A 26418-nucleotide genomic window follows, 5' to 3' on the forward strand; every position below is an offset into this window, starting at 1 on the left:
GTGTGACAATTTAAAATATGTAAACAACAGAAAGAAGATTGCAGCAATACATGATAGAGAAAACATCCGTTGAAGATTACAACAATTTAAAATTTAACTATTATTATTATTATTTTATAATTTAGATTGTTTTCCCCGGTGAAACTACATTACCCCCTAGCGGAGTCAAGTCCTTCTTCAAGGAACTTGGGTATCATGTTGTTGTTTCTCTCTGTCAGTCATATCGTCTTTGTCGTCCTGCATTCATACTTGCATCACGAGAATTCATAGTATCCTAGGGTCAAAAATGAAGTACTCTATATTTAAGTCTCTTCGGCCCGTCAAAATGTATTGTTTTTGGAGAATCCCTATGCTCATTGGGCGTAATCAAAACATCTTGAATCATAGTTTGTGCATTCAGGTTCATCACACTTTGAGAAAAGGTAACATAAATTTTGATTGACTTACTGACTTCAGCCTTACCGTGAAATGTTAGAATTTTATTCTTTTGGAGACCATTCCTAGTGAGCTCAATAGTCAATTCTTGATGACATCTCTCAGATCTGTATATCTAGAAATGTTCGTTTAATTGTGTTAGTTTTATGTTTAGGGCTTTGGCCCTCTCTTATACCAAAAAAATGGTGAGCTTTTCAACTTCCAACATTCTCAGCAATCTCCGCCTCAATCTCAATCTCTAAAAATACAATTATAATGAGATCGGCTAGATATGTTTTAGGTCGTCAGGAAGGGCATGCTTGTTAGACAGCTTAATAAATAAACATTTCTAGACATGCATTTCTAGACATACAAAATGGTCTCATTCATTTTGCAATTATTTGTAACCATGTCAATAACTAATTTTGAATCACTTTCAATGCACAACTGAAAAATATCGTCCTTCAAAGCCAACTCTAACCTAGGTACATACCCCATATCTCTCCACGAAAAGCATCACAGGTATCAACCTTGCGAACAAAAACTTAGATCCATCTGTCGTTAGCATCCCAAAACAGGTTGCCACAACCCAAACAATCTCCATTTTCTTTGCACACCCCATCACAATTGAGTTTGACCCATGCCTCTTGAAAACATTACCAACCAAATTTAATTGTTTCGGTGTGTCGAGTATCATCTGAATATGATTACAAGTACAATCTTCAAAGCCTTATTTTATGATTAGGTTATTTAATGTATAGTTTTTCATAATTGCAATTATTTATGGATTTTCAATTATATGAATTTATTCATAGATGTTATTAATTTATTTATTTTTCAGACCATGGATTTTAATTTTCACATGTCTTTTTTTTCCTTTCTATATAAATATCATTTTCATATGTCTTATTTCATTATTAAATATTTGTATTATTTGTCCATGTGAGCTTATTTCAGTTCATAGTTTTAAAAACTGGTTCGGACCGGCCGGTCGAACCGGTTGGACCAAGAACTGGAGGGGTAAGCGGTTCGAGCTAGCTAACGGATCGGCCATGCTTTTAAACCGGCGTGAACCGGCCAAAACCGGTGACTCGCCGGTTTTTTGAACCGGACCGGGTCAGTGATGGAAAGGAAAAAGAAGCGGAAGAACAGAAGAAAACGATGGACGGAGAAACGTTTTGATACTTGAAAACATCTTCATCTTAAGTGGTTTATGCTTTCACTATTTTAATTGCATCTTTGACATGATAACAATACATATTGATGTAGAAGAAGAAGAAAAAAAAGTAGAATATGAAAGGGAAAGGTCGCATGTGGAAAGGATAGAAAGAGATGGGGAAAGTGTTTGATGATTTTTTTTTAATGTAAACTAGTTGGAGAGATTATTGTTTACAGTGGTGTGTATTTCTTGGAATTGTAACCAAGCATATTGACTATTCTTTGAAATCCCAAAAGTAATAGTAGTCTGTGCCGTGTACAATTACTGCTATTTTAATTTTTTTTAACTCTATACTATTTTTTTTTTTGGGATAGGATTAACTCTAAAATAATGTGAATCTCATTTGGAAAAATAAAATAAAATATGCATCTAATCAAAACATACTACTATATGCAAGGTGGATTTTTGCTTAAAAAAATATATGCAAGGTGACTTTTATGTGTTTTGTTTTATTAAAATGTAAATAAATATTTGTGACATTTTTAGGTTTTTAAAAATAATAAACATTGATTCATCAAGTTTAGTCTAGTTTTTTTTTTTTTTTTTAACAAAAGGTTTAGTCTAGTTTAATAAACAATATTATTGAGTTTACCAAGTCAATCGGTTTAATTCAGTTCAGTCATACGGTTCGACCAATGATTCAGTGGTTCGATCAATGACTCAGTGATCCAGTAACCTCACCGAGTCGATCATCGAGCCGAGTTTTAAAACTATGGTTCAGTTGGTAGTAACAATGCATATTTTATGCAGGTCGGATTCGAACCCCGGACACCTCACTTCTCCACATTTAATTTTGTGAGTCTTGAAAAAAAAATGTAATATTTGTATTATTTTTTTGTAAGTAAAAATAGACTAGAAACAATATTCGAAAAACACTGAACCTTCTTCTCCGGTGAAACTGAACGGTGGCATTAGTGGCGGTGGACGGCGGCGCATAAGAGAGCTGGCGTTTTCGTAGTGTTAGTGTGATGGATCCTCATTTTTATTTCACTCCACCTTCCCTGTCACCACCGTCACCTCAACTAAACCCTAACCCTAACCCGAATAATATTCAATCCGATTCATCCCCCAATTTGGACCAAAACCCTAACCCTAACCTCACCAATTACCTTGGTTTACCCGTCCCCAAGAAGAGAAGGCGCGGCAGGTCCCAACGCAATCCTTCCTCCTCCTTCCGTTCACCTCTCAACAATGATCTCAGCTCTTCCGCTGTTGCACCTCCACCGCCATCGACTGAGGACTTTTCCGATGACATTATCATGATAAACAAAGAAGCCAAAGCTGAGGCAATGATAGCACTGACAGCTGGTTTTCCTGCAGATTCGTTGTCCGAGGAGGAGATTGAAGCTGGAGTTATCCCTGTCATTGGAGGGATTGAACAGGTGAATTACACTCTCGTTAGGAATCACATTATTGCGAAATGGCGTGAGAATGTTTCGGTTTGGGTTACTAAGGCAATGTTTATTGATTATATACCTCAGCATTATCATTCACTTTTGGACTCTGCTTATAATTATCTTGTATCACATGGTTATATCAATTTTGGTGTTGCTTCCGCTATTAAGGATAAAATGCCAACCGAACCGAGTAAGCCTGGTGTCATTATCATTGGGGCTGGTCTTGCTGGGTTGGCTGCTGCGAGGCAGTTGATGCGGTTTGGGTTTAAAGTGACTGTGTTGGAAGGGAGGAAACGGGCTGGTGGACGGGTTTATACTAAGAAAATGGAGGTAGGGAGTAGGGTCGGCGCGGTTGCTGAGTTAGGTGGGAGTGTTTTGACAGGTACTTTAGGGAATCCTCTTGGGATTGTAGCTAGGCAGTTAGGTGATGTGCTTCATAAGGTGAGAGATAAGTGTCCCCTTTATAGTGTGGACGGAAAGCCGGTTGACCCTGATATGGATGCCAAGGTTGAATCTGCTTTTAATCGTTTGTTAGATAAGATAAGCAGACTTAGGCAATCAATGGGGGAGGTCTCTAATGACGTGTCTCTTGGTGCAGCGCTGCAAACGTTCAGCCAAGTGTATAAGGATGCTGTGAGTGATGAGGAGATGAAGTTGTTTAATTGGCACCTTGCAAATTTGGAATATGCAAATGCTGGTTTACTATCACATCTTTCACTTGCATTTTGGGACCAAGATGATCCGTATGATATGGGAGGAGATCATTGCTTTTTGCCTGGAGGAAACGTAAAGCTGGTTCAAGCCTTGGCTGAGAATGTGCCAATTTTATATGAGAAAACTGTAAATACGATTAGGTACGGTAGTGATGGAGTGCAGGTTATTGCAGGAAGTCAGGTATTTGAGGGTGATATGGCATTGTGTACCGTTCCGCTGGGTGTGTTGAAGAAAGGGTCCATCAAATTTATACCGGAGTTGCCTCAAAGAAAACTTGATGGAATTAAAAGATTGGGTTTTGGTCTACTTAATAAGGTTGCTATGCTCTTTCCTCATGTGTTCTGGGAGATGGATCTCGACACATTCGGGCATCTTTCTGATGATCCAAGTCGTCGCGGAGAATTTTTCCTGTTTTACAGTTATGCAACTGTTGCTGGTGGTCCCCTGTTGATTGCTTTAGTGGCAGGGGAAGCTGCACATAAATTTGAGAGCATGCCCCCTACAGATGCAGTAACAAAGGTTCTTCAAATTCTGAAAGGTAACCTTTATGTAAAAGCTACAGTATTAATATTTCTTTTCTGTCATAATTCATGAGCTCCATAAATCAACTAATACAATTACATGATAAGAATGTTCCCGAAAAATACATAAATAAAATTACAACTTACAGCATAATAAATTGCAAGTCCCTTAAATATTTTTTATGTTTTCCTTAGTTCCTTAACATGTCTTGGGCTGTCAGTTTTGTTCATAGTATTTTCTCCCTTTGTCTTATTTAATTGTTACTCTTAGGAAAAAGAGTTGTCTCAAATGATTTGTTACTTTAGAATATCGAGAATTATTAAAAAAAAATTAACTCCCTTGTATTTCAACCTATCCAATATTAATTAGTCTTTCTACCTAACTCCTGCTAAATCAAGGGCATTCTAGTGATAAAAGATTATTTTACTTTGAAAATGAGTATAATTAATGATTTTCTTAAGATATGTGTATTAAATTAAATAAGAAATAGAATGAGACAGGTGGAGTATTCATTTTTCTTGCATGGAATCTCCTGTAAATGCTTCTTTTAGTGCTTAGAGAAAAAGCGTATTCAGTGAACTACTTAGCATTTTTCATGAATATAGAAACAAATCACAATCAGTTTCAGATTCTCAACTATTTTAATAGGTTCTTCACATTGGTCAGGGAAAGGTTTATTTTAAGCCACAATAATGTGTTACTTTAGGTTATATAAAACTGCCAATATTCACTTCTGATTCTTTAAGAATACTGATATATAGTACATGTTTTTTAGTATTTCATCCAATATGCCTTAATATCATCGCTTCAGCAGTAGTATTTTTGAATTGTCAGAAAAAGATCCTGATCATGTTTTCTTAGCTGAATTTCAGTCAAATCAAATTGGTCATAATTTTTTAGATCTGATTACTCTTTTATTTAAGAAATATGTATGAAGAAAAATGCTTTATCTGTATGCAGGTATTTATGAACCAAAAGGAATCAATGTTCCTGAGCCTATCCAAACAGTCTGTACTAGATGGGGGAGTGACCCCTTCTGCTTCGGTTCTTACTCTAATGTTGCAGTTGGAGCTTCGGGTGATGATTATGATATTTTAGCCGAAAGTGTGGGGGATGGTAGACTTTTTTTTGCTGGGGAAGCAACTACTAGGCGCTATCCTGCTACCATGCATGGGGCTTTTCTAAGCGGTCTAAGAGAAGCAGCGAATATGGCCCACCATGCGAATATTCGATCAATGAATGTGAAGGTTGAAAAGACCCCTTCAAGCGCTTATTCTTGTGCTTCCCTTCTTGCGGATTTATTTAGAGAACCTGATGTAGAATTTGGGAGTTTTTCTATCATTTTTGCTCAGAAAAATGGAGACCCAAAGTCACCTGCAATCTTGAGGGTAACATTTGGTGAGCATAAAAAGAAATATCACGAAGTTTCCAGACAAGACCAACAACAACATTCAAACAAATTACTTTTTCAGCAGCTTCAGTCGCATTTTAATCAGCAGCAGCAGCAGCAGCTTCATATTTACACTTTGCTGTCAAGACAACAGGCTCTTGACCTAAGAGAAGTAAGGGGTGGTGATGAAATAAGATTGAATTACCTTTCTGAAAAGCTAGGAGTGAAGCTGGTGGGAAGAAAAGGATTGGGGCCGAATGCTGATTCTATCATTGCTTCCATTAAAGCTGAGAGGGAAAATCGTAAACCTGTTTCAACCTCTATGGCTCATAAACCAGGTGAGTGATTTATCTTTCTTTTGATTCTTTCTCCTCTGTTTATGCATAGATGCAGCAATTTAATTAATATCTTCCATGGTCTATAATTTATATAAGGTGTGTCAAATCTAAAAACAGACATTATGAAGCGGAAGATAATCAGGTTTGAGCTGAATTTCTTGATATTCATAAGTTATAGTATCTTGTCATCTCAAATCATAAGCTGATCTATTTGATATTAAATTGTAACTTAATAATATTGATTAACTCAGAAAGGCAAAGGTGGTGAAGAAAAGCAATGGATCTATACCCCATGCAAGCATGAATGTGAGGAGTGCCTCTAAAGTACCAGAAGAGAATCAGATAATAGATCAAGTGCTTCCTGATGTGCCTGTTTCAGGTAACTGTTCTATAAAGAAAAAAATATGTTGATACTCAGTATCTCCTTTCGAAATGAACCATCTGGAGCTGTGATAATTGCATTATAAATTTTTAAGTTCTTTAATTTTTCTATAGGTATCAGTTCCATATGATATTTGATTTTGTTGTGAAACGCTGTTACTTTGCCCATTTTTAGAATATGGATCATTAGTTTGGCATGTTTAAGATGAGAAATGAATATTTTTGGGGAGAGTTTGTTCACATTTAATTTGCATATCTTATACATGGTCAGAACTCTAACCTGAATGCTAACTGAGAAATTTTGTTGTTATGCCAATCGCCTTTTATGATATTTGTTATGTTCATGTCAAGCTCTGCAAGACTTTCCCTCTTTGCAGGGTATAGGCCGTCTGTCATCAGGCATAATATCCCCTTTATTTTATATATGCTGCTGGTTTCATATTTATCATTAGAGGATTAGGCTAAAGATGAGAAGGTTGGATCTGCAATAGTTCCTCTCACCTGCTCCTTCTCTACAATTGAAAAAAAATACGAATTAGCGATATTGTGGGTAGTGGGTATCAGGGTCTATTTTCTCAAGTCCCTAGGGGAAATATATGGATGAATTAGGCAATTAAAATGTTTTGAAGGATAATTTATCTTTTCCCTAGTTACACTATACTTCTATACTCAATTGCATTCATTACAATTTTTCCTATTTAATGATTGACGGTATCCCTGGCATATTTATCAAATGTAAACAGAAAACTTCAACTTTCAAGTTAGCATGTGTTAATATTTTATTGTAGTTTTCTTTAAGAAGCTATCCACTTAGTCTTACTGAAATACTAATTTCCAAAATATTTCCAGGGAACAATCAAAATGACTTATCAAAGTCAAATCCGTAAATGGATGACATTTCTTCATCTAGCGGGTGAGAAATTCCTAATATATCTTAATTCTGATAGTTTTTTTTTTTATTTGGATTTCAGATGTATGATTTAACTTATGCCTAACTGTTCATATTAATTTGCAGAAAGACTAAGATGTTATTCAGCTTGCTCTTCTGAGAGCTTCAGTCGGATCTTTAGGAGTCATTCTTTGTAAATCCTCAGTGTAATGTTTGTAATACACCTCTTCATTTTTTTATTTTAACAAATGGTATTTCTAAGAAATACATTTGATTGTTGTTGTAACTTATAAAGAAATAAGATTATGTAAAAGAATAGATTATCCATCATACTACCAAACGCAAGATCTTGTTCGAAATTGGAGCAGTCCCTTGCATTATAACCAGACATAAATCCTTTTGACAGTAAGGCGCCCGCTGTTTATCATAGTTTTATACATCAAGCTTGATTTGCTTTCATTGGTTGTGGTATGATATTTTCCATTTCAGTGGATCATCTCAGTGCTCTTTTTCCATAATGGCTCTGACTTGCAAGTAATCAACACCGATTACAGTATTAACATTGCCTGGGTCTAAGTAGCCTACCTTCCTGACATGAACCAGTTTAATTTTAATATTATGATCCAGTTTTAAAGCCGGTTTATTTCAAATCTGTTTTTTTTTTTTTTTAAATGGTTTTAAGAACTCTCCCTCTTTCTAACTATTTTCATCTCTCTTTCTCAGCTTTTTGTCCTATTATCTCTCTACATCTCCCTCTATTTTTCTTCTCTCTACAAAACTGTGTTTATCTCATTACAGAAAAGTTACTTCTGGTTACATGTTTTCATCTTCTTTGCCGTCCTCATCTTTTTCGTAACCACCGAGAACTAACTCGCTGTTGGTGAATGGAAAGATAAATTTGATTGACGCCGGTGGCGACGGTTACAGAGTTTGAGGAAAAATACGATGGAGGGGAGGAAGGTTATGGCAGCGGTGACAACGCCAGTAATTGGAAGAGGAAGAGTGAATGGAAATCCTGGTCATACAAAGAATTCTAAATCAATTAATTCAATTTCTTGGCTAGTGGATCATCACCGGTGGCCGGCGAAATCAATACAAAATCAAGCGAATTTCATTAATAGAATTTGGATTGTGGTGTTTTGTTGAGAAATTTGACTGGATTTGAAAACGTATTCGTTATTGGATCCTTGAGTTTTTCACGATAGTGTATTGCGATCGGAAAGCAACAAAAATTTGTAAACCAATTTAGAAATACAAACCGATTCTAAGCTGGTTTTAAAAAGTGGTTCAGTTTGAAACCATGTGAAATGGTTCAGTTTAAAATATGGTTCAATGTAGTTTGGTTCGGTTCAATTAACTGGATTTTTTTTAACACCCGTATTCAACAATGCTTGTGTGTTCTGCAAATTGAGACTGGTCATTGTCCTTTTTGTTTTGGTGCAGCTTTTTAGGGAATCAACTGGTGAAAAGAAGTAAGTTCTTTTTTGTTGTTCTTATTGTATGATATATGAGGACATGAAACAGCAAGCTGTAATCTATATTTTATGATCTGAAAACTGTGCTCCTTAAATTTCCATCTTTGCAAGTATTTTACTTGTGTTCATGATCACTTGTATTTATTTATTTATTTATGAATGAACGTCTAGTTGTTAAACATTCATATTGTTTTGTTGTGGATTTTACCAACTTATTTTATAGCGAACTAATCAACGTTTTGTTTCTTCAAAAAATTGTTTTGAAATTTTTCCATTATTGTTAAACGGTTAAATTAATTCGGCTAACTAGATGTTACATAATCTTGCGATGCAATTTTGAGGTCATTCTGATTGTGAGAACATAAACTTGCAATTTGTATATTGTAGCAGCAATATTGGTCTTCACATAAACTTGATATAATCCATGATACTACATGGCTTCACTCTGTTTCACTTTCCTCCATTTCTTGTTTGTGAATCTGTACAATTACCGGATGCATTTATTTTGGTCTTCGCCCGAAAATTTATATCAATATATATTCACCCTTAAAACCATAATGACAGTAAAGATAAAAACCCTTCCAATAATGTAAACTCCATGATTTATGACATATTTAAACATTATAGAACTATTTGAAGTTAACAATGATTGGATTTTTACTCCTACAATAGCCAATTTTCAAATTCTCAAACATTGAAAGAAACAAATTGCCCGAAACACCTTGTTCAAAAAAAAAAAATTGCCCGAAACACACGTTTGAACACGTGAAATTTTGGGCAATAGTAACATGTTTCTTTGGATTGCAAAATCACAATTTAGAATTAACCATACAGAATTATATACAGGCTGAATCATTGTATGATATCCAAAGAATAGCCTAGCTAAGGCCTATACTCATGACTTGCCCAGCCACTCCTCCAGCTTAGCTTGTTTACTGGCTTTAAAGTCATCATATTTTTCTGTCACTGACAATAACTTATTCTCAATATCAATAGTATCACTCTGTTCTGATTGAGATTCATCTTCAATCTGGCTTGGCAGTGGCAACTCATCAGCTTTCGAAGATGTACAATTGCTTGCATTAGTCACAGGCAAAGGCACATCAGGGTACAGCTCTGGCTTCTCAGTCTTGGGATCTATTGATCCTGTAGAATCAAGTTGTGACAACTTGAGACTGTCTTCCTTCTGTTTTGAAAACTTAAAAACACTTGAAAAATAGCTTCCTCTTTTTTCACTTCCCTCCTGGAGATCAACTGCCGAATTACTCCAAAAACTCGTTCTCTCTGTCTGAAAATTTGATACTGAACGACGGAGTATCCCTCCTTTTGGTTGCTTTGATGTTATAGCAGCCAGAGTTTTTTTAATGTCTCCAATCATCTCATCAACTATTGGGAATCCATACTCTTTCATTGATTTCACCATTGTGACAGAGTCCTGCAAATCTTCTGTGTGCAAAGTTGTTTCATGAGACTTCTTAACAACATTGTTCTTAAGCTTGATGACATTGGGCACTGCATTTTGAGTATGCTGTTGGATGAAGAAAAGACCAGCAGAAGGTTCATTTGCCACGTATTTAATCATCTCTGCCAAACACTCACTTATCTCCACAAAACCATCAACAGTGGAGAATCCATGCATCTTCCCAAAGACAAATTATTGTTCATCCCTGACATTGTACAAAAAAGAAACATTCAGATAAATTACAACAGAAGAAAACAAAGTAAAGTAAAATTTCCATTTGAAATGCTATTGATATAATAGGAAAATTACAGACATATGCATTTCATTATTAGTCTGTCGTAAATACCACAGTTGTTGTGATAAAATGAACCATAATATGCCAAAACAAACAGGTGTGGGGTGTGCTATGAAGCACGACACTCCTCGGATTAGGTGTGTCCCTGTGTCGGACACGTGTTGTATCCGACACTGACACCTACACATATAATTACACTGAACTATGAGATTTTCTCAAATTATTAGCAGTGTCGGCGTGTCAGTGTTCGTGTGTGTCCGGTGTCTGTATCCATGCTTAGGTGTTTAACAATATGGCACAAGAAACAGTATATGTGCACAACTTTAACTAATCTTGGGACTTTGTATATGATATCTAATCTAGGTTTAAGGAAAAGAAAATCGAATTTTGAAAAGTATAGTATTTTACCTTGGAAATGTATGTCTGGGTCAGGGATAAAAAGTATATGATTAAACAGTATCCTATATACAAATCAAAGAATGTTTGACTCAGAAGATGATTAAAATCACGCGTTCTCGCGTATAAAATTGAAAATACAAAGACATATCAAAGTGTCAAAATTGAGAGAAAATTAATACACTATATATCCAGCCAGGTTAATCGACAACGTACGTACCTAAGAGCAATTGAGCACAAGTTGTTGTTATTGTTGTGATCGTGAGAGAGAAGGAGTTTGTTTTGTTTTGTTCATACCTTTGTCTCTTCGATTTTGTTTCTTTCTTTCTATTTATACCCCTTCTCTTATTTCTTTTCAATAATTTTAGAACACGTGGCGTATTCTAAAAAATTTTGGGACGGAAGGGGCCAAAAATGTTATTTTTTTAATAGGGGTCAAAATTGCAACATTTTAAAACTTAAGGGCAAAAAGTGCAGTTCAGCCTTTTAAATAATAGGATTAATTGTTGATGAAATATTCTTGCATAAACTCTCACCCAAGACATCATTCTTACACCCAACCAATAAAAATATGACACATATTATTAACTTTTAAAAAAGTGATTTTAATTAAGGAAATGAAAACATAAATGGTGGTGGGTGGTTTTTGTCGGTTAAAGAAAGTGGAAAAAGGAGAGATAAATATTAAAAATAATGAGAAAAAATTATGATATTAATTCTTTTTATTATTTTAAGGAGGTGTTTGATTTTAATTGGTTGGATGTAAGAATGACATGTGAAACCTGAAAAATGATGCACTAATAAAAACACATATTCTAACTGGTGTAATATGTGATTTTTTTTCTACTCCATCCGTTTTAAAATGCTAGTAAGTTTATGCACACGTATTAAGTAATATAAAAAAGTTGTCAAAAGACATAACCATTTTACTAACCTATTCTTAATAACTATTCTATTTATGTGTTTCCCACATAAGTATAATAATAAGTAGTGTACGCAACATTAATTAAAGGATATAATTGTAAAAGTTTACATTAAAAAGTGAACATGTCATTCATTTCGAAACAATTTTTTTTCTTTTTTTCTAAAGAGACTCAATTTAATTGTAGAGAAATGGAGTGTCCGAGGTTCGAACTCCGACTCTTGAATATAAAATGTAATATCCTTATCAACTGAGCTAAGCTCACAATGATAACCCATAATTACTCTTTTAAGATGTAGTTATTGAAAATCTAATACTCGTTTTTTTTTTTTTTTTGTCTAGTAGCCTAATGGCTAGAGTTCACACAATTAAATGTGGAGAAGTGGGGTGTCCGAGGTTCGAACCCCGGCCCTGCATAAATTATGCAATGTCCTTGCCAACTGAGCTAAACTCACGGGGACCGTTTTTATTGAGAAATCCATAATATCATCCTATATTTAATAATAAATTTTATATTTTTTATTAAACCAAAAAACATAGCATAAAACTTTAGACTTCCATTTACTTAGTGAGTATAGACCATATATCAATGGTCTAAACACATGTTTCATTACATTACATATGCTTTGTTATATATATGTATATAGGACATGCTTATTGTGTGTTCCCTGGGTACCCGATTGGAATCTACATTTTCTTTTGTAGATTGACAACAACAACAAATGCAAGGACGATGATGATTGGTTACATTTCTGGAAAAGTCATTTGAACAATAATTTCGAGACTAAGTATGGATTATATATTTCTAGCCCACCAAAGCAACTCAAGTAGGTTACTTTAATTTAGATTAAATTATAAATCAAAGTAGATTCCACTGGAAGACACTCAAATATATCAAAATCAATTATACAATTCTTGAATTAATTTTGCATCCTCCAAAAGTACAATAGAGCATACTCAGGTTTTATGATGGCACAAGTTTATTTTGATTTAATTGTAAAAATGATTTTTGATAAAAGTGAGTTTAAAGTAATATTTAAGTTTAGATCCATTCACATTGAATAGTGACTTGAACCATTTTAGTGTAAAAATCATGTTTGCATGCAAAAGCTATATATCTTAACTTCAAATTATTTATAATCAATTCTAAAGGCAAAAGCAATCTAATTGAGAAACTTCAAACATGGCCAAATCAGCTTTAACTCTTCATGATCACATGACCATAATTTGTTATGTTTGTTGCACAAATGACTCTCTTTCAAAGTTTGAATCCCTATACAGCGTCATATCTAAGTTCTTGTTGTCTTAACCCGAGATTTGATTTCAACATATAAGATAGATAAATGCCTCTCTTTCACAGATGAAGCTTAAAGCAAAATATGTCTTCTGACACGTCTTAAGGGGGCGTTTGTTTTTGGAAAACACAAAATTATTCCCAAGAATAACATATTCGGAAATGAAAATATGAAAATTTGATTCTTGGGTATTTCTTAAAAAAAGTGTTTGGCAAATAACTTGACATTCCTGGAAAAATTGGAAGTTACAATTTTTTTTTTTAAATTTATGCATAATATCATGGGAATGCACATTCCCATCTCTTTACATGGGAATAAATTTATGGGAATAATGGAAGTTATGGGAAGTTACTCTATTCCCACGAACCTTTATGCCCAGGAATATTTTTTCTCAACCTCATAACAAACATGGGTATAATCATTTCCTAGCCATGTATTCCCGGGAATGTCATTCTTAACCTTGAAACAAACACCCGAGTCTTTGAAGATTTCTCTGCACAGCCTTATCTAATGCAGACTGTTAATAGAAATAAGTTTGGTTTGCAGAATCTTTCAGATCAAAAGCTTCAATGTATTTCAAAATGCAAGAACCTTGTATCGCTCAACTTGAATATCTGTGTATCTCATTTTATTATGATAAACGTAATGGCGTTGTATCTAATTTTATGTTATAGGTGTATGTGTGTGTGGCTGATGAGGAGTTTATAGCCATTGCACAGAGTTGCATCTCATGAATTTCTAAGGTAGATCATAATTTGATAAGTTTATAGCACTTGGACATTAAAGTGATTGTTAAGCTGATTCAAGTCTTAAGAAAAAGGCACAACTTTGCTTATTTGATAACATTGTTTTAGCTAACTATCCTTCTTAAAAACTTCCTTCTTGCTGATTACTAATTGTTTCCCTTTTGTTTTTGTCTTTGTTTTTGTTTTTCTGTATGTTCTAGCCTATAACATAAACCGTTCAAAATTAAAGATGAAATAAAAAAATGTCAATTCAAATTAAAACATGAAAATACTATGTTAAAGTAAATTCTAAAGTATAAACTGTTACATAACAATAATCCTGAATGAAGATTACTTCAAATTCCAGACCAACATGGCAATCGATTGAGTAATTTTTCAATAAGCCAAATCAAATATTAATAGGAGAAAAAGTTACACTAGAGCACAAGCATTGCACAAGATGAGCTACAAATAATGTCAACAAAAATTTAAAGCCAAGTTTGATGTGTTTAACAGCTTTTTAGCTTGTCAATACTAAATCAACAAAAACCATCTCAACTCTTTTAGTACCAAATTTCCACAACCTACTACCAGCAAATCTACCACCTAGTATCTCATTATTAACTTAGCTACATTGTTGCGAATTGCTTTAATCATAGTAGATATTTCTTCCAGAATTTCAATGAGCATTGTCTGGGAGCTCATATAGTCATATTCAATTTGAGACCAATAAAACCTTATCCTAGGGTAAGATACCAAATACTAATTCTAAATACCATCGATCCAATAAATAATATCAACCTAATAAAATAGAAAAGAACTATGTAAAACTTTTGTCAAACCAATCATCCTTTGTCATTGTGATTACTGGTAAGCGGCATAACGGAAAGACTACTCAATTTTTCTAACAAACAAATGACTTGCAAATGTAGATTAAAATTGTGAATCCTTTGTTTTTGCAAGTAAAAGCATAACTAGTAATATCATTCAAGTTTCTCACACCATACATAATAATACTTCCTGAGTAAAATAAAAAGCAGATCACAACAAACATTAATTTAATCCTACAAATTAGTGACTTTAATTCAACCAACAATATTACTAATAGATAACAATATAATAGATAGCAAATATGAGACTACACCATAACAACTCACACTACATATTCCATGCTACTAATGTTAAGACCAAAAAAGATATAAAGCAAAAGATATAGTTACTTTTATCAGAAGTCATGCAACTAGAACTTGGAAGACTCCAGAAATGTGATTTATCATTGCAATGATAGCACCTCTCGTGATAAATATGCATCTCCCGCCCAAGTATGCCTAAAATGGTGATACCAGACTCTCGTAGTATATATGCAGCTCCCTCCCAGTCCCAAGTATGTCTGAAGTCCTAGGATAATCAACCCCTCCATTATTTAAGTTACACAGGACAAGTTTGGAACGCATGGTTCTCAGTAGAAGAACTCCGTCTTTTGAAACGAACAAGGGCTCAACAATAGGGTGCCTTGGACGACCCCAGAATAACTTCTCATGAGAGATGATTGTCAATATAGTCCATGACTCAGCAACTCCATACTCTTTCATTATCCACACAGCCAAATGAGTTTCCGAGTGATTATCAGAACACACACAAAGACAGTTACTCAAAACATACATGATAGGATCGCAAACACGGTAACCATCATGTTGAGGAAGCAACAGTTCCCCATAAGTCTCTTTCTCAAGATCAACCGAAAGAATCACCCGTTGATTGGAATTAACAGCATTTTTACTAACTATCCAATTCAAAGTGCCACTCACAAACTTCCCTGACCACATACTAGGATAACTCGGGAAATTTTGAAGTGTTGTCCAAGAATTTTCACCAAAGGTATAAATTCTGGTAATTCTTTCAGTAAAATCATCCTGATTGTGTACAAAAAGTAGCAACTTGTACTTGTCATTGACTTGATCATAGCCAAAACCATGATATGTAACAAGCTTTTTATCAAAAGAAGCAACAATTGGAAATGTATCCGATTTCAAGTTGATCAAAGGATTCCACAATCTGAAATTAGATTGAGAATCATCATACAAACAAAGTAACCCATTGCACGAACCTAGAATACCGTATCTGTGCGTCATGCCTATAGTAACGGGTTGAACAAGGGTTGATGGATTTTCCAACAATGGCTTCACAGCATAACATACTATTTCACGGTCGTCTCCAGAGAACAATTGTGGATAAGCTGTTGATGAGGTGAGAAGGTGGGTCTTTGTGAATTGTGAATTAGAAATTAGGGTTTTCCATGATTTGCAAACGAGCTTTAATTGGAGAAGGGATCTCACCGGAAGCCTCAGAAGGATGTCGAAGAGGACTTCTTCCGGCAAAATAGGTGCTTCGTCGCCGGTCGGAGGAAGAGGCTGTTCGTTCTTGACGGTGGTTTCGGACAGTGGTTGAGAAAAAACGGTGTGGTTTTGAGAATGGTGGAGACGAATACACGAAAGATCGGTGATTTTGCATTCCCCAGTCTTCATCTCATCGTCATCGTCATCGGCCATTCGAACGCCTGTTGTACTGCAATCTTCTTGAAATTGATGCAGATGAGTTCTCGTGGGAGAAAGAAAGATGCTCAGTAGAGAGAATAAGAAAATTGGAAATGAAATTAAGAAAAAATGGTAGTCTTAACTTAACTTGTGCCCTTAGATATATAGATAGTGATGACAATTGGACCTAAGCCTAATAGACACCACAAAAAATATCGACAATGGACGGGTAAATATCCGCATTGTTGGGCATGGATTTGGGCACGGGTAATTACTCATAAATCTAAACGGGTATGGGTGCAAGTACGAGCACTCTAGTGCCCACCCCGCCCCATGCCCAATATAAACTATACTAATAATTTTATTTATATTAAATTTAGTTAATTAATTCAAAGTCTTTGATATTTATAATATGCACTTATTTTTTATATTTTAGATACTTTTTATTTGGCTAAATAATATGATGCGTGATAGTTTATATGTTGATTTAGAATATTTCATATCATATTTTAATTATGTTGTGATATTTTTTGTTATTTGTTATCTTTTTGTTGTAAAAGTGCGGGTATGGGTATGGGCACTTAGATATTCATAGGGTATGGGGACGGGCATCGAGCTTATTGTCCACGAGGGTATGAGGATTTTTTTTAAAAACACGGGTATGGGGTTGGGCACTATGGTACTTTGCCCAATAGGTACCCATTGTCATCCCTAGACACACGTTAAGAAAAATATTCTATAAAATTTTGTGCATTCAATTTATTAAAAAGTTAAAAGATTTAATGAAATACACATTTTTCAATAAATTATTTCTACTATTAATTCATTAACTTATGTTTTAAAGACACAAGTTAACATTTTCCTAAAAAAATGGATTTTGATGTTGTCGTTGTAAGATAACAAATTGTAGAGCTTCACTATGCAACGATCAAAATCAAATATTGGCACTAATCCACGCTAGAAATAAATAGGACACAAGTAGTGATGGATACTTTTTTTTTAAAGAAAATTAGGGAAAAGAGAAATTATTATTGATTTAAGTGACATAACAATCATCTACGATGGAATTGTCTCTTAAAGTTCAAAATGAAATCATTGAATGAGCATTGCAGCGGACAAAAGGAAAATCATTAGACAAAACTCTTATCACATACAGACAATTCTTTCAATAAAATTGTGTTTTTTAGGGTTAAGTAAATTGTTGGTCCCTCTAAAGATATAGTCGTGCCAAATGGAAATCTAGATAGTCAACATCCAACTACCATAGGGATGGCAATGGTCCTCCAATGGATATGGTACTATATTGTATGTTCTAATAACCACATTTGTAAAAAAAAAAATATATACATATCTAAGCTCATACCTTCATGAAAAACAACTTTACTGTTCGTACCGATGCCATCTGGGCATCTAAGTACTCATGCCCATTACCCACATAGCTTATGAGAAAGATGCAGCAACAACGGTTGTTTAGGGTAAGGTTTAAACACTTTTAAAAAAAAAGTTTTAGATTTAAATAACTATAAAAAGTCTACAATTAATTAACTTTCATTGCATATAATATGTGAAGGATAGGGGCGGGTTGGATATTGAAATGCCATACCCGCACCCATCCCCATTCAAATTTGTGGGTATTTACCCGAGCCCAAGCCTAGACTTTAACCTATTTATTGTGGGTATTTTTCCAGGTGCCCAACGGTCTCAAGTCTAATTGTCATCCCTAACCTACCGCACAATCCACGATAGCCAACACATAACATATCTATTCGCTTCCTTAGAAATACCAAATGCTTGATCTTCGACACTATTGATAATACAATAACCATCTCCGAATCTGATTGACTTGCACAATCAAATTTGAGATACTTTTACTCCTAGCTGCACTCAATCCTTCGTACACTCACACATTTCAATTATATAAGTTGTATTTTGCTCCAAGTTGTTAGCAAAACCACACGTATAAACTCCATTGTCATCCCTAATCAATCCTTCATAATATGCAAGTTTGTTGCTACCTTTGGATGCTTTATTCATGTTCAAACGAAACCAACCATTTGGAGGTTTTATCCAAGGATAATATTGAGTAAACCTCCAAATTGGCCCCTGTCTCTGTAAGTCACTCTCAATTTGTGTTGAAACAAAATACAAAAGAGCTGGAAGCTGGTTTACTAAACAATGAAGAAGATGAACACAATAGTCCTTAGTTACTTATGCCGCAAGAAATTGAAGTTTAAGACAGTTTTAGACTCAGAAACTTAACTGTAACAACTTTGCTTAATGTGCTTTATGTGCCAGAGTTTAGTTTTAATTTCATTTACGTATCAAAATTGAGTAATTCTTTGAATTGCACAATAACTTTAAGTGGTTTCCAATGTTTAATTCAGGACAGAAAAACAATGAAGATGATTGGCTCTAGTGATAAAAGAGAAGAATTATACTACTTGAATCTCTCCAATAAGTTGGCTTGCTCTGCAAGCTAGACTATCCACACATCTGTTCCTTTACTAGATAGTGCCTTATCGTATTTTAGACTAGGTCACCTTTCTTTTTCTAGAATATTCTTCTTTACGTTCTAGTTTTCCTTTTGTACATGTTGACTCTATGGCTACTTGTGATGTATGCCATTACGCCAAACATAGAAAGTTACCTTTTCCAACAAGTTGAAATAAAGTTGAAAAGTATTTTGATCTAATACATTTTGACATTTGGGGACCTATTGATGTTTCCTTTATTCATAATCATTCCTATTTTTTAACTGTTGTAGATGATTTTAGCAGATATACTTAATTAACTCTAATGAAATCCAAAATTGAAACAAGACAACATGTCGTTGGTTTTATCAACTTAATTGAAAATCAACATGATTGTCATGTTAAGACTGTTAGGAGTGATAATAGTCTTGAATTCATCATTCCACAACATTATGCTGCTGAGGGCATTTTGCATCAAACAAGCTGTGTTGAAACACCTCAACAAAACTCTAGAGTTAAAAGAATGCACCAACATATTTTAACTAGAGATTTGCTTTTTCAATCAAATTTACCCAAAACTTTTTGGTCTTATGTTGTTGTGCCTGTTGTTTTTACCACGAATAGAGTACTCAGTCCTCTCTTGCAAAATAACTCCCCATATTTCCTCTTACATGAGAAATCACCTGATTTGAATCAATTAAAAGTTTTTGGCTTTTTAGCCTATGCATCAACACTTCAAGCTTATATAAGCAAGCTTGCTTCTAAAGCAAGAAAGTGTGTTTTTTTCCACTATTTTGCTGCAAACTATTCTTTTTTCCCTTCCTTTTAGTGACATAAGGAGTGTATAAAATGTATTCTTCACCAAAATCATTTAGATTCTGATCCTGCGCCCCCTCCATAATCTGCTCATCAAAAGATAAGTCACCCTATAAAGTTTTCATGATTGTAACATTGTTCATAGCAGCTTCATTGCAAGATGCATGGCTGAGTGTCATTGACTAGCAACAGTTTTTTTTTTTAACAAGTCTATGCATAGTGTTTATTACAATACCATAACAGTTGTTCGAATCTATATTACCTACCAACTATCAACCTACCATTGTTTTTAACTTTTTTTTAAGAAGAAAATCATATTTTAAGACAATCATTAAAAGTGTGGTGGATGGGATTCAAACCTTAAATATAGAGATGTAATAAACTTGCTTTAGCCACTTCGCTACAGTGCTTTTTATGTTTAATTTTCGCATTACTAATATATATATCGTATTATAAATCAAATGTACATTAAAAAATTTCTTTTATAATTTTGCCATACCAGACCACCCCTGCACCCCCATCTATTTTAGATCCTTAACTAATGACGATGAGATGCTAGAAAAAAAGAGAAAAAAAAAAGTTAGCCACTGTTATGATTGAAATTAGACTGAATATTGTTCACTTAATGTTTCCAAGTAATTTTGTTCTAAAATTAGTTTTACAATAATGTATATTTAGTCTAGAGTAATTTTTTTTTTTTTGAATAAATAGTCTAGAACAAGGTAATTAAAATGTGCCCGGTCCGTTTGGCATGAAAAATTGATCTACCACAAAATCAGAAAGGAAACCGGACTTAAACTATGAGAGTTGGTCAAAACGCATGGCAACAAAACCCATACTTGTGGTTACCCGCCCGAACCAAACCTAATTTGACGGGTTTTCCCCATTTTGACTGGGTTTGGGTATGGGTATGGGTTTTTCCCGATTTCAAAACACGGGTATGGGACAGGTAACGGGTATATAGGTACCCACCCCGAACCCATACTCATACCCGTCCCAAATGTAAAAAATTATTTTATGTTGATATGTCATGTTATTTTGTTTGATAATTGCCATGTTAATAAAAACTACCATTGATATTGAAGGATCAATTAAATCATTACGTCTAACAAATGTTAAAGTGAGCATATTGGTGGATAATGTATTACAACGTTGCTCTTGGAAATGCAAAAAAACTTCTATTTTTTATTAAAAAAAATTATTCGATGCGGGGATACCCAAACCCGTCGGGGACGGGGATGAGATTCAATTTCTCATCCCCGTTGGGTATGGGTAGGGTAACGGGTAAGTATATGCGTATGAGAATCGTATAGGGTATGGGGAAGGTAAAACTCGTCCCCACCCCGCCCCATTGCCATGCTTAGGCAGTTCACCTGATTCTACAAGTTAAACTGGATTTTACTTTTTTCCTTGATTTTTTAAAACAAGAAATTAAAAAAAAATTAAAAAAAATAATGTGCTTTACAGATCTCAAATCAAAATGTCGCATTATATCATTTAAGAGTGATATTTGAACGACCCAAAAAAGAGACAATGTATTCACACGGTAGTCAACCAAGCTGGTCCCCATCAAATTCACAAATTGAGGTGGAGAAAGAAAATATTAAAAAACGAAAAAGTCGTTGGATAGTAGTTTTATACATGTCGGACGACTTTAGGTTGTTAGAAAAACCGTTTGAAACTTCCCAGTGTAGGACTTATATTACAACCAAATCAGAAATAACAAATGAGTACAGCCTCCTGGTTTTCATTTTTGTTTCCTTTTGCTAGATTAATCAAGCAACAAAAGGGCTCACATGTCAGCAACCAATTTTTCCTCACCAACTATGGATTCAGCAAGAGTTCCCCGAGTCCACTTCTTCAGCATATCTAATGCAGCTTTGGGCTGGTCCATTGGAACCATGTGACCCGCATCATGGACCTGTTTTTATTACACAGTAAATAAAATATTTTTCAGTGAGCATGAGCAAAGCAATAAATGATTTGGGTAGATATATGAAGTGTCTTTCTGGACAACATTCAATGTCATTGTACTGCAGAAAAAGCAAGTTTATATTTGATCATGGCAATACAGTAAGTAATTTATCTCCCGCACAATATAAGCATTCAGTAGTGTGAGTCACTTCAAATTTTAACATTTTGGCTTTAACAGAAAAAGCATTTATAATCCTTTCTGCTTTTGTCATCGCTAATGATTTGGATGCAATGTTGAAATTGGGGTGCATTTAATCAGCACTGCTGAATGGTGAGTCCTGTTACAGGTGCTGATTAAATGTTGGGTGTATTTTGCAGGTGGCGTAATGCTGAAGTAAATAATCTATAGTTTACCCTGTTTTCCATGTAAAGTATGATTAATTCCATATAGTATTGGTAGTTTTCAGTTTCTCTACATAAGCATGTGCCTAGATGTGTATGTGTACAGAGAGAGAAAGATAGATACCTTCAGGAAACTCAGGGGACCGTAGCTCTTCAATATTCCAGCTTCTGATCCATTAACAACAAAGGGAACATCAGGGGAGGCTACAAATTCTTTCTGACCAGACCATTTCATGGCATGAACCCATCTTGAATTACCTAGTCATTGAAACCATACCATGAGGAAAAGGTCCATCACCTCATTATTCAAAAACTATAATATGAAATATTAAACTCCTCAACAAATCTTGAATATACAAGTGTAAATACTTACCAAGCCAGTTGCATATGAGATCATATTCCCCAGCATAAACAAGCAAATCGATTCCATCCTCAAGAAGGATAGGAATACCAACTTCAAGATTCCTCATCCAGTCCACCAACATAGCCATATAAACTTCAGTGCTACAAGAAACAAAACGAATTTTGCCAACCCCTAGTGAATCCCGAACCGATTCTTGGTTCAGAAACTTTTCCATGTTTGAAAAATCATAGCAGAGACTCCCCTCACACTTCTTTCTGATATCATAGTACTGCAACAAAAGTATATAACAACTAGTAAAAATTATGAAAACACCCATATATTGCTTCAAGATTACAATTTCCATAAATATGGGTTTCTTCGGACCTATCATCGAAGCAGCATTGAAGACATTCTAAACATTTGCCATAAAACCTCTTAATTAAAAACTATTGTGGTTTAGCGCAAGTAGTTGATGCACAGTGTGTGAGCATTGTAAATTGCAGGGGTACCGAGATCAATTCCTATTGAATAAAAAAAACTCCTGATTAAAATATCCTCAGCTAAGAAAGAGTTAAAGGAGGTGTGTACAAAACAGACTTTGGGTTTGGAAAATGATCAATTATCAGAATGAGTACTTAGTGCTGGGAGTGCATATCAATTAAACTGTTCCAAATCCTGATAAACTGATTGATTAGAACTCTCCATGGTATACAGTATTTTAGCATCTCTTTTTCCATATAGATTGCTTGAACTGTATATCTTTAACTATGCCTCATTCTCAATGAGCTTTCATGTAAGGCCTCTGTCACAAAAAAAGGTAATAATGAGATGCAAACTACACAGAAGAGGAGGAAATTGTTTGCTCACATTTACACCTCCAGCATGTAACAAGATGTCACTGAAAATGAGATTACAGGCTACATTTGCACTCAGGCAAGCAACTTTTCCATCGGTTCCTGAAAGGATTAAAACAAATATTAAAGGTAAATGTACCAGAAGCCAACCAGGAGAAGATTCTTAACAAGCGTGAACATTGGTTTTAGAAGAGAAACAGGTTTGGTCAAAAATAAAAAAATAAAAACAGGCAGTGATTCTTGACAATTTACTTCTTGTGAAATAATAAGAAAATATTTGGGGCACATTAGATTTGGTTAAAAATGAAGGATAGAACAAAATGAATTTTGTTCAAAGCTTGGTTTTAAACAAAACTAAACTAAAAATGAAGCATTAAATATAATTCTAAAATTTATTGTTCACTAATCGACAAACAAGAAGAGGAACCAACAGTAGTTTTATGATTCAATTTTATATCCCTTGTGGTTCTGTTTGTAAAGTCCCTCAGGATGCATCAAATGCAACCTTAAAGTTTACATGATCATTGGAAATCAACAAACTCATGCTCTCAATATAAACTTCCAAAACTGAAATTGCAAATGAATTTTGTAAACTTTCCAATGATTTAGAATGAATCCACATTTTATGCCAACTATATACTTGTAAAGAATATGCAAGATATATGTGTAGTTTAAATATATACATGTATGAGTGTTATTGATCGTAGTCAGCAACACAGTGGCAGGTGGACTTCATATAGAAATACAAATGTAAATTACCGCATAGCTTTATTGCCAATTCACAGGCTGGAACCAACACTTTGCCAAGAAGTGCATGTGTAACCTTTGTAATTAAGCCCATCTCCAGAGCATAATCTGGGTAGGCTTTATACTGAATTGCAGGATTAGTAAGCCCATTACCAATGGCCAGTCCCTGTTCAAACCATTAAAAATAAAGATACACTGGTTTGCTATATAAAGTCAGAATGTTTCACTATATGATGTAACAGAATGAACCTTCAAATTTATATGAATTCCTTCATTAGCTTGGTTTCCTTGATGGATGCGAGATGCTAAAGCAGGAATATAGTGCCCAGCATATGATTCACCTGTAATAAAGAAGTCATTCTTTGCATATTGGGGATGCTCTGCAAAGAAGGCCTGGGGGAAAAAAATTAAAAAAAGAAACTGTTAAGATGCTATTGTAGTCTTTTTTATATTATTTTCACTATGAATTGACATGTGTATTACCCGTTCGACTCTACTGAGATAAAACGAAAAACCTGAACCCACATTTGGGTATGAAGCCCATAATTGTTTTACTTTAAATTTGTAAAAATAACAACTTTTTTAATTTGTGTATGTGTGAATCATGATGACCTAATGCCAGTTTTCTGCAAATTCAAACAGGGCTCATATGGATTACAGATGCTAAGATTCTTCAGAAGATCAGAGATTCGTAGATCTATGTGAAAGAGAGTATGGATGACCTTTGATTTATAGGACTTGGACTTTTTAATGTGAAAGAAATCTACAATTCTAGACATCTCAATATGAGTAAAGGTTGTTTATGTCCACTTTAAAATCTCAGTTGGTGGTTCTTGATCTTGAAAAAACTGGTTTGATTTTAGTAAGTATTGTTTCTGAACTCGGAAGCCTTTAAACTAGATATTATTCTTTTTCAAATTTGGATTATTTCCCTATTAAGAAATTGAAATAGTGAATAGACAAAAATAAGAAAAAAAGCTCCTTACTCATTGAAAATTATGATTCCTTTAAATTATTTGAAAATTTAAAGTTGACTTCAAATCTGAAAATGAAATTTTTTGGATAATGATTTGATTGTCAACTAAATCCCCCTATGAATAGCTTGACTAAAATTACCAACATTGGCAAGTTGATAGTATGGAGGTAAAACCCCATTTCAAAAGTTAGAAACAATTCCTCTAGGAAGTGGGATTTAAACTTGAGTAGCATCTATTAATCTCCTTTACCAAATTAAAACACTGTATTTAGTTTTGTCTAAATATAAAGGAATTTAAATAGGGATCAATTTGCTACTCTAGGAAATTTCCCCCACAAGCCACTCTTCAGTTATAAGTAGAATTAGGGAATCTAAACATAATGAAAACAGAGAAAACACCCTCTTTAGAAAACATTCAGATTCAAGAGCAAACACAGGTACCTGCAAAAAGTCATACAGGTCATTGCTAACACCCTTTTCATTATGACGAATATCACGTAAATCAGTACTGTAGCTAAAGCCAGTTCCAGTAGGTTGATCAACATACAAAAGGTTTGACACCTACAAAATTGGCAACAAATTTTTAATGTCATAAATAATTATCAGAGAATATGTACAATACAGAAACCATTTTTTACTCTCTTACAATACATGAAGTAATTAACTCTAATAAAAGAAAAATGTGAAATTCGGTTACCTTGTCCCAACCATAGTGGTTCCACGTAAGAGACAAGTCATCCTTAATTTTGAAAGGACCATTTTCGTAAAACAAAGCCAATTCACTGCTACAGCCAGGTCCTCCAGTCAACCAAATGACAACAGGGTCATCTTCCTTATGGTTGCGTGATTCAAAGAAAAAGTAGAACATCCTACAAACAACACATATAGTTTTATTATGGAAAGAATTTTGATAAAAGGAAATAAAAGTGAAAAGCCTTACTTTGCAGCATGGGAATGTTGAATGGGGTAATAGCCAGCATAGTGACCAAAATCCTCAACGGAAACATCATCATCATCGGAAATTAGGTTACGGAAATTGAGGGGATTCTCAACGATCTTGCCACGGGAAGATGAATTTGCAGCAGACGAAGCGATGTTGAGGTTGACGTCCGGGAACAAATTAAGGTCTCTCACAAGCTTCTTAGCCTCAAGCTTCAGTCCAAGATCGCCGCTAGTGGCAGAACAAATTGATGTCCAGAAGAAGAAGAAAAGGACGAAGATTGAACCCATTTTATAATCACAAAGAAATAAAAGGTAGTTAGTTAGCTTAGAAAATTCACATCTACTCAAGTCATCAAGTGTTAGTGTCACTTCAAGGTGCACACTTTTCAAACAAAGATATTTATATTCTAATTAGATAGATTAAGTCCATAACACGTGTATGCATCACAATCACAATGCTTTTTTTTTTTTTTTTAATAAATCAAAATGATATAAATACTCAAAAGTGTTTTGAATTACACAAGACGCGCAAAATAGGAACACCACCAAAGTTAATACAATACAGAGTCGGATTTCCCTTTTAAA

General features: G+C 34.4%; 4 protein-coding genes across 6 annotated transcripts; 1 reads left to right on the forward strand and 3 right to left on the reverse strand.

Moving 5' to 3' along the window:
• The first annotated feature begins 2459 nt into the window (after window positions 1-2459).
• On the forward strand, window positions 2460-7669 carry LOC25483267 (protein FLOWERING LOCUS D). Of its 2 annotated transcripts, XM_013611934.3 has the most exons (6): window positions 2461-4282; window positions 5227-5994; window positions 6091-6136; window positions 6246-6373; window positions 7225-7288; window positions 7391-7669. In XM_013611934.3, the coding sequence occupies exons 1-5, from the start codon at window positions 2602-2604 to the stop codon at window positions 7260-7262; spliced, it is 2661 nt and encodes an 886-aa protein (XP_013467388.1). In that variant the 5' UTR covers window positions 2461-2601; the 3' UTR covers window positions 7263-7288; window positions 7391-7669. The 2 variants fall into 2 exon arrangements, 1 of the variants encoding a protein (XP_013467388.1); XR_005646566.1 differs by lacking the exons at window positions 6091-6136; window positions 7391-7669 and having other exon boundaries at window positions 2460-4282.
• Window positions 7670-9329: 1660 nt separating this feature from the next.
• LOC25483268 (BLOC-1-related complex subunit 8 homolog) lies at window positions 9330-11227 on the reverse strand. 2 transcript variants are annotated; one of them, XM_013611936.3, is made up of 3 exons: window positions 11113-11217; window positions 10905-10957; window positions 9330-10406 (listed from the first exon to the last, which is right to left on the reverse strand). In XM_013611936.3, the coding sequence occupies exon 3, from the start codon at window positions 10376-10378 to the stop codon at window positions 9635-9637; it is 744 nt and encodes a 247-aa protein (XP_013467390.1). In that variant the 5' UTR covers window positions 10379-10406; window positions 10905-10957; window positions 11113-11217; the 3' UTR covers window positions 9330-9634. The 2 variants fall into 2 exon arrangements, with proteins under 2 accessions (XP_013467390.1, XP_024632464.1); XM_024776696.2 differs by lacking the exon at window positions 10905-10957 and having other exon boundaries at window positions 11113-11227.
• Window positions 11228-14733: 3506 nt separating this feature from the next.
• LOC25483269 (F-box/kelch-repeat protein At3g23880) lies at window positions 14734-16496 on the reverse strand. Its single transcript, XM_039834908.1, has 2 exons — window positions 15092-16496; window positions 14734-14931 (listed from the first exon to the last, which is right to left on the reverse strand). Exon 1 carries the CDS (start codon window positions 16381-16383, stop codon window positions 15163-15165), a length of 1221 nt encoding a protein of 406 aa, XP_039690842.1. The 5' UTR covers window positions 16384-16496; the 3' UTR covers window positions 14734-14931; window positions 15092-15162.
• A 4668-nt stretch (window positions 16497-21164) lies between these two features.
• On the reverse strand, window positions 21165-26217 carry LOC25483270 (putative carboxypeptidase C). Its single transcript, XM_013611938.3, has 9 exons — window positions 25832-26217; window positions 25589-25760; window positions 25333-25452; window positions 24165-24308; window positions 23928-24081; window positions 23182-23270; window positions 22345-22603; window positions 22096-22229; window positions 21165-21576 (listed from the first exon to the last, which is right to left on the reverse strand). The coding sequence occupies exons 1-9, from the start codon at window positions 26119-26121 to the stop codon at window positions 21448-21450; spliced, it is 1491 nt and encodes a 496-aa protein (XP_013467392.1). The 5' UTR covers window positions 26122-26217; the 3' UTR covers window positions 21165-21447.
• Between the last annotated feature and the right edge of the window lie 201 nt (window positions 26218-26418).

Source organism: Medicago truncatula, chromosome 1 (assembly GCF_003473485.1).
Source record: "Medicago truncatula cultivar Jemalong A17 chromosome 1, MtrunA17r5.0-ANR, whole genome shotgun sequence".
Lineage (NCBI taxonomy): Eukaryota > Viridiplantae > Streptophyta > Magnoliopsida > Fabales > Fabaceae > Medicago > Medicago truncatula.